The 9,324-nt window shown below is 29.9% G+C and overlaps 1 protein-coding gene across 3 annotated transcripts in view; it reads left to right on the forward strand.

Annotated features, from left to right (window-relative positions):
* The window catches only part of LOC143237079 (protein yippee-like 1), a 28,732-nt gene extending 22,904 nt beyond the window's left edge, over positions 1-5,828 (forward strand). For 2 of the 3 annotated variants that reach the window (XM_076475927.1, XM_076475928.1), the window contains exon 5: positions 1,865-5,828. In XM_076475927.1, the coding sequence (XP_076332042.1) occupies positions 1,865-1,954 (90 nt within the window). In that variant the 3' untranslated portion in view covers positions 1,955-5,828. The remainder of the gene's footprint in view (positions 1-1,864) is intronic. The other variant, XM_076475929.1, reaches the window with a different exon arrangement.
* The last annotated feature ends 3,496 nt before the right edge of the window (positions 5,829-9,324 follow it).

A 9,324-nucleotide genomic window follows, 5' to 3' on the forward strand; every position in this document is an offset into this window, starting at 1 on the left:
TTTAAAGATATATTCTGAAAAGCTCTTCCTACAATATTTATTTTCCCAAAAGACATTACAAAATGTGATATAGTAAAGTACGTGTGCATGTATAAATTATGTCTTAATTTTTTTTATTTTAAAATTCCATTGCCTTCATTTCAGTCATAATGAAAATTGTCTATAGTGATAGCACCTTTTCAAAATCGAAATACCGATGAAAATCTAGACTGTAGTTGTGAAAAATCACATAAAGGTGTAGAATTGAGTGCTTATACCTACAGTATCTGAACTTCTACTTCCTTTCATTGTCTGCAGCTAGTTGTGGGAAGGACAGTTAGCCTTGAAAGTTCTTCTAATGTTTCAAGTAGAAAACAAAGTAATAATAAGACCACCCTAAAAATATTTACTAAATGTTCCTCCCAACATCAACCCTTAAAATTTGTAATAGTTCATAAAGTAAGAGAATAACAATAACATTACTCTAAAAATATATGTAATAGAATACTCTTGACCCCCACGCTTTTCTAAAAAGTTAACAAAGGTGCTCAATAAAGTATAACAGATCTTTAAATGAACTACATACTCCATCTAAACTTTCTTTCTAGTTCATAGAAATATTTTAGGCAGATCTTTTTTTCTACTTTTAATAGTGAAAGAACTTTTGAGGCTATCTTCCCACAACTGTCTGCAGACACTGAAAGGAAGTAGGAGTTGAGAGGTTTTGGATATAAACACTCAACTATGCACCCTTATTTGATTTTTTTATGAATGGTGACTAGTTTTTCAGCTGCATTTGGATTTTGTCTGATAGACTGGATATCCCCAATGCTTTTGAGTGCTACCACCACAGACAATATCCATTATGACTTCAAAGATACAAATGGAAATGACAATGAACTTCAGACTTCATAAAATAACTAACTTATATAAAGTTCATTATTGTTTTATGATATAGATTTTAATTGCTTATGAACAATTATTGTAATTAATATAGTAATAGTTTTGAAGCTTTTTTCTTCCAAAATGTGCATGCACACGCACACATCAGGCCTCAACAAATTTTGAGCACAATGTTGACAAAAATTTCATCATTGTGCCAATTATTACTTCCATTATATTCATGTGTAGGGATGTGTTAAATAGAATTTGAATCTTGAACACAAAATTGAACTGGGATTGAATGACAGATTCAGAACTTCCTGTGTTTTCAGGAATGAAGCACTGTGTCTGCACAACACATTTCTAATTTTACACATTTTTTGTTTGTTTGTTTTAATTAAACAATCTGTGTTCATGTTTAGACTGACAAGACCAAAGGCAGTTAGTTCAAGCAACACTACCAAGAGGTTGTTGAAGTCATGTAACCATCAAAATGTACTTATTGTTGTGAAAGTAAATAAATATTACCCTTATTTTCTAGTATAAATGGTAATGAAGTTGGTTTTGATATACTGAAAGGCCTTTGCCTACCATTGTGTAGTGTTATGGTTATGAATAGATTAGTTCTATTCTGAAAGAACCTGCTGGGCCTATTGATATCACAGTGACTATTTTTATTTTACTTTTATTCATTACAAGAATACACCTCAGTTATACTTTAGTATACTGTTTTAACAACTCAAAAATTGAAGCTTAACATATATAACAGTTTTATAATGAATCCTTTATTTCTTAGTGTAAAACTATATATCTTGTACCATAACCCCACAGATGACTCAAAATATATTCTATATCTTTTTTATGTCATACCTAGCTCCAAAATCTGAACATATTTGTTGAAGCCTGATATATACTCTTTTTTTTTTTAACATTATTGTTGATGATATGAGAAGCATAGTTATTGTTTGAAGATTAAATAACAAAAAATAATTATTGTTATCAGGAGCATGCATTTGAATCCAGTCAGAAATACAAAGAAGGAAAGTTCATCATTGAGCTTGCTCACATGATTAAAGAAAATGGATGGAATTGACAGTGTTGTGAGATAAGGTTTGCAAGATGTTTAGATAAAACTAACCAGGAAAACCTCCAGATTGAATAGTTCTTAGGTTTAGGAATGAGAAGAAATTTTGCACTATATATGCTGGAACATTCTATTATATAGACTTTGGCAGTTGCATAATATATGAAGAGAAAGCTTTACATGTATACCTTATTTTCAAGGTTAACAGTGTTTGTATTCATGTTTTACTACTGAGTGGCATATCTTGCTCATTCATTTCTGATGTGATCTGCTTTGTTCTAAAAAGTATTTTCATCAACAAAGTGTATTTCAAACAATTTTTTTTTTATCATTATCTTGGGCATCTGTACATAAGTCATAAGTTTAGATGAGACACTCAAATAAAAGTAATGTTTTTGTACATCTGTATCATCACACCATTAGAATTTACAACTACAAGGGGTTGTGCAGTCTCATTTTCTTTTTAATGTTTTTTACTATTATTTTTTGAAGATATATTTGTCTCTCATTGTAAATACATGTGTATCTATATATATATAATCCATTTTTATAGACTTCATTGTGGCTTTACATTTATAGTAAATAAGTATACAATAAACGAATTTGTAAAACTTAGAAACATAATTGTAGCATTCAAGACTGAAGTTAGATTTGTTTTAACAAAAATTGATAAACTGTATATGTCTGTACTGTTACATGTTATCTACAGCTGTAGGTGAACTTGTTTGTCTCTGACACCTTGATTGATTAATTTCATGACTTTATTTTGAATACATACAACATATCATCATATTTAACATGTTAATGCCTTAATGCTTTAAGATTCTTTCAATTTCACTAAGAGTTCTTAAGGAACATGTTTTAAGCATTGATGAAACACTATTTTGCAATATGTATGAAGATAGAGAAGATTGAAATATAATAGATACACTTGTGTTCCTTAATTTGGATTTTAATGAGTCATTACTTTCAATCTGCATTTATAATATGTAAAACTGAACTTTTATATTTCATGATAACTTAATGGCAACCCTTTTGTAAAAATAATTCATTGTAAAATGCCCTGACTTATCCATCAGGTTAAACAAGACAGGTATTAAGACAAAATAATTTTTCCTGCATGTTATACTAGTGTAGTTCCAAAATGTTATTTTATTTAGATTATTTTATGTAAATAACAATAGCTCTAATGTTTATTCTAGTTCAAAAACAGACACATTCTTTGTGAAATATTACAATATGCTACAGTAGGTTTGATGTAAGAATAGTTTTATGCTGACATTTTTAACTTGTGATGAAAGTGCACTTGAAACAACTTTCACTTAACAACAGATTTATCTGTTTTAGTTGATTAAATGAGTAATACTAAATTATATTTACCTATTTATGTGTATAAAATTTTCATTGCAATATATATGAAACACCTTTCTTTAATACTTTCAATCAGTTTTACAATCATTAGTATTAAAAAAAATAATGCATATATGTTTTATTTCCAGATATTTTTCAGAATATTTTCCTACTTTCAAACATAGTAGTTACAGTGAACAGTTCACAGTGAATTCAACTTTTTTTTTTCTTAAGCCATGAGGTGTCTTACTTGTTTCTTAAGAGCCAAATCATAACTCGTAAATGGATGAAAATTCTGTTGTTGTTGCTCTACGTTACTGAAATAATTTTTAGTTACATTTTCTTTTAAATTTATTGCTTTAATAAATTTGACAAAATTAAAAAATGTTAATCAAAAGTTTCATTTTCAACATCATTCAATGTTTAAATTATATTTTATAATGTTTGGATACATTTCCCAACTATGTTAAGTCTGTTTTGAGGGGTTTTCAGAGGACTTTTCATAGAACTTCAAATATTTCTCTCATTTTCAACCTTCAAACTAGAAGGTAGTATTAGAAATTTTGTGTAAAATCAAAATAAAACAGTTCATTTAATGACTGAATTTGTTATCTTGTAGTTACTTTTTAAAAAAAACTTTTCATTATAATTGCTCTTCTAAGTTTACAGCTTTAGTTTGACAAACTACTAATATAAAAACCTTTTATAACAGTTAAGGTACTATAGTCCAGAATAACATACAGCTGGTGTTACCTTTTCACATCATGTTCTGCCATGATATTATTAAAAAGTGTTAAAGTACATGGTGGTATTGTGAGCGTTTGTATTTTGCCCCTTTTTGTGTGTGTATACAAAACTAGGACTAGGTTAAGCTTTATTAAGTTACAGATTTAACTGATCTAAGTTTGAAGGCATACAATACAGTATGTATACAACATAAAATTGCCAAGAAACAAGCATGATTGACACAGCAGAGGAGAGTGTAGGATTTTTTTTTTCAGTTGAATTGTTTTTTGGGGATGATTTTGGACTATATTTTAAGTATTAATTAATTTGTCAGTTTTAAAACGCTCAAGTTAATGTTTCAGTGTTGACCATCATTTTGTTTCATGGTGCTCAGAAAATCCTAGAGATTATGCTACTTTTTACAGATTTGTGCTTAGATTAATTTATCTTTGTAAAATATATATTCATTTAATTATTTTTTAAACCTCCAAACTCTTACAAATAAGGATTTGTAATTTGTTTTACATTCAAGCCCAAAATTTTAATTGTAATTAACCATAATTCTTAGGTATTATATAGATAGAGTTAAAATTTACATTATACAGTAGGTAATTATAAAATATATATTGTTTCATGACCAAAGAGTGTCATGAATTTAGTTGTTAGGAAAAAAAAATTAACAAGTTCATTTAAATGGTCAAGCAAATTTTTACTAAAGATTTGTAAATGATTTGTTATGTTGGTAGTTTATATTTTAACAATCATTTCAATGTTAAAATTTTGTTTGTTCTATAGTGTGAAATCCAATCATCACTACTGTCAACCACTGTGATCTATTTTTAAATAAAACATGTTTTATACAAGAAAATTGTATATAAATGCAGCAAGAACAATATTTGCATGATTTAGGTGATAATCTATGAACACAAATGAAAAGCAAGAATATAGTGTCTCAGCAACTTGAACAGTCGCTTTGGGCTCTCTGTTTGATCTTGTAAGCACCACTATGATATAAGATTGTTGGCAAATTTTATTTATATATGTACATTCATTTCTAATGTAAAACTACTATATTTTCAAGTGTTCAAATAAAAAATACTTTTCAATTACCAACAAACAATTTTTGCTCAATCAGGACATAACTCAGTCAACATTTATTTTTTATTTGAAAAAAAGTATACTTAAATTTGTTAATTAGATTATTAGTAGCAACTTATTTAAGTGTTTAATGAAAAGCAATCACTATAAAAAGAAACATTACTAAGGGTCATTTTATGAAGTGATAATGTATATTTTACACAGCAGATGATAAAAGATACTTCTGGGAAAGATTTTGAATTTAAAATTTTATTGTATGGAAAAATACAAAGGACACTAAACAATTAAAAATCAAAAATTCATAACAAAAGTATTCATGGGTGGCATGACCATAAGATGGAACTTTTAAAAACATGAATTTTACAACTTTCAGTTTTTGTATCAATTATATATCGGTTTGCTCTGTAAACTTGAAATATGATTATATCTATAAAAAGTAAAGTGAAACTTTTTATTACTGTTTTTCTGACTCAAATAGGAAAATCAGGTGTGTGTTGGTTATTTTGAAAAGTATGTCATGAAATCTGGAGACAATCTGAAATATATTTAGTTTTATGTTTTAAATTTAGATAATGTAGATTATAATGGAATCAAACTGTGTAATTTAGCTACTGTATTTTTTATAAAGCTGGTTAAAGTTCATAATGTAAAATAAGGCTACTGTCAACAGTTTAAGTATTGTAATAAAATATTCTGTGAGAAAAAAAAAGACCAGTTTTATTTTCATCATTTGCTTAAAAAGCACAACTAAAATAAGTTATTTTTCCTTATAAGCAATGCCTCTTTACTGATGTGAAATAAATTTTCCTTCCAGTAAACCTGCATTGTCAGAAATACATTTACAGGGAAGTTGAAACCTTTCGTGCAAATGTACTGATGATTCCCTGATTAGGTAGTTTTTACAAATTGCTTATTGCGTGCAAAACATAATAGTAGCAGCAAGAAATATGTTTCATCTCAACCTATCCCAAAATCTACATACGGACAGTTCTGGTTATTTGTCACTGAATTTATTCATCAATTTGATAAAGATAACTTGTTTTGAAATGGTCATTTGATTCGACTGACCATGTAATCACTTTATACTCACTATAGTGTCTTCAAAGAGTATTACCTTTGATGTATATTTTCACAGCCAGGAAGGCTGATGTTGAAGATGGCATATCCATCAGGGAATTTTAACACAGTTATTACCTTATGAAGACTGTGAAGAATGTTAGAGTCAAGAAAAAAAATGTGACTGTGTAGTTTATGAATAGTGTGTGGGAAATAAAAAAACTGTAGTCGAACTACATAAGTTAATTCATTAGTTTTGAACCTAATAAGCCTCAAATTCACAATAACAGGCTGGTTTTAATATGGATGATGTGAAGGGATTACTAAATTCTCATACAGCTGACTTGATGAGCAGATGTGGTCATAAGTGATGGTACTGAAGGTGCCTCAAGAGATAGTTTTTAAAAACATACAAAGCGCTCCCAGATATCTTTAGTAAGGTCAATAAAGCAATAGAAATTGCTTCTGAAAATAACCCTGACATGTAGTGCAGCAGAAAGAAATATGCATGATGCAATTTCTTATTATGAAGAAATTTATAAGGAGATAGAAAACAAGACATTTTACCATCATTTGTTTCATTGAGGAACAGGCAGTTACCCCTGTCTGTCTGTAGGGAAGGGGATGGATTCCTTGCTCCTCTTTCACAGTAATTTCCACCCCTCCCCCACAGAATCAGCTTTGAGGTCATTTCTGATGAGGTTGAACATAAAGTAATTCATCTTTAACATGCATTTTTATTAGTAATGTATTATTTTTGGTGATACTGTTCATTAATGTATTTTGTAATACAGCAAAAATGGATAGCATTATGTCAGTTTATTTACAAAAACATTTTTGTTACTGGAATATACCCTCCATGTATTACATGTAAAAATATAATTAGTGGGTCCTGTTGTTTGTTATGGCCCTCAGGAACTCAACCATGACAAGTAAGGAGACCTAGCTGTAGTTACGTTTTTTTACTTCAAAATAATACTAATTTCAAATAGTGGCTTTTGTTTTTGGTAAGAGTAAGTTTGTTTTAAATAAAGCCTTGTAAGTAGATTATGTAATCTGTGATCACTTGAAAGGCTTCATCTTTATTCTTGCTAATTGTATTTTCTTCAGTTTAATAATAATTAATGCTAGTGTCAGTCTACGCTTTGCAGTAACTTTTATTCCTGAACTAATAATTGTAAAGGGTCAACTAGTGTTTGTGGACAAAGAAGTCTTGAAAACCAAGAGCTGCACATCTGTTGTCTTGACATGTTACTTTCTAAACAGTTTATATATCTTGCATCTATCAAAAAGATTGCAAAAAAGAAAACTTGATTTTATAGTTTTTTCACATTAAATGTTGTGAATTTATCTTCAAACGAATGGTAGTTTAATATTGTTAAAGAATGGACATTGACTCACACAGTACTCGACTTTAACTTTGAAATAAAAATCATCTGTGAACTGAAACGTTCATCAGTTTATTGAAACTAAAGTTTGAATTTAACAATTAAATTTCTTCAAGAGAAATCCTAGACAAACAACAACAACTGATACACAAAACAGTCTATACAATCAAGTGTTACTCAGTAACAGTCATATCAACAATAATTTAATAGTTCCATAAAGAAAGGGAAAGAAATTATTAAAAGCAACATGGGTGTTCGTTATAATTTATTAAAATGGTATTCCAGGGCATGCTGATTGTTGTGCAATTTGCTCCGTTCTATGGACGAGTTAAGTACTGCTGGCAACATCTTGCCAATTGTTATAAAATCATATCCTACTTCGACTTTAAGATAAAACACAGGCAGGCTTCTTGTTCAGGATTATAACATTTATCTTTTCCCCAGTTCAATATGGGCATTTTTTTACATTCCGTATCTTCTCTCTGTCAGGCTCAGCTGACATCCATCCTGCTTAATGTATAGAATAAGATGTCATACTCTCATCTCATTCTCCCAATGAATGGATGTTTTTTGTTTTGTTTTACCACTGGATATGTAGTCATCACTCAACTCCCATTTGCCTTGGGGATGAGAACACAGGTGATGTGTTTATTGGTCTTTACTACACATCTATCTCCTGGTTTTTCCAGTTTCTTTTGTTGGGATCATTCTTCAGTCTTGAGGGGTTAATTCAGGACACTGCTACAGATTGGATTCCTCTACTGCCACCTCGTCCAGAGTTCTATTCTCTTTACGAGTGCTTTGCGTCAGGTATGAGGTACCTAAACTGACAGTCAAGAATTCCAGAATATGTATGGACTACATGTTTTCATTCTTTTTTCCTCTTCAACAGGTAGTCTCATAGTCTGGGCTTCTTAATTAATCATAAGGGGTAAATCATCAGGCTTTACTTAACTGTTCTGCGATAAATTTTCTTATGTTACCTCGTGTGTTTCTACAGTCGTATCTCGAACTTCAAAAAACTGCCTCCTCTGGTCAAAATCTAAACAGACGTGTTCAATTACCATAAAACACCCTTTGACAAAATTAATCTCGTGACCTCTATTAAACTGCGAAACTCCCTTTAAAATATCGCCCGCTATGGTTGTTCACTCGTACGCTCGCTGACCTCACACTTTTTTAGCTAAGTAATTTTCTGGCTCAATTGTACTTCATTTTTCCACTATTACTACTACTTAGCTTGCGTTTGCTTAATCGCTTTTATTTATACTGAGGCTTAACAAACAATTTTCCGGTAATAGATAAAGCCTTTGTGGACTACTGTAGGTTTAAACCTGATCATAAAAAGTTTGTTTTTTGTTGTTAAGGGATTAAAAATATTCATTATTCACCCCCACTTTCATTGGCCTAAAGTGAGTACAATTATACCAAGGACAATTAACATTCAATAATTAAACTACTATGAAATGTTATTCGTCAAATTATGTGCACGCAAAACTAAATAATTAATGATCAATATCGAACTAAAAATTACGTACAAGATAGTGAATACAGGAATTTCCAGACATGCAGTTTTAGGCCCATGTTTTTGACACAAAATGTGGATATGATCTACCTTTAATATTATGCGTAGTCTTTAGTGGTTTTTTATACACTTTTGAACATCTCTAAATGATTGCAGTAACGCCATTCATTGAAATCTTGAATACAGCGGTTAAATTATTCGTCCATCTAGGATCCCTCAGGCCTTTATTTGTTTTT

The sequence above is a fragment of the Tachypleus tridentatus genome, chromosome 13 (genome assembly GCF_004210375.1).
Source record: "Tachypleus tridentatus isolate NWPU-2018 chromosome 13, ASM421037v1, whole genome shotgun sequence".
Lineage (NCBI taxonomy): Eukaryota > Metazoa > Arthropoda > Merostomata > Xiphosura > Limulidae > Tachypleus > Tachypleus tridentatus.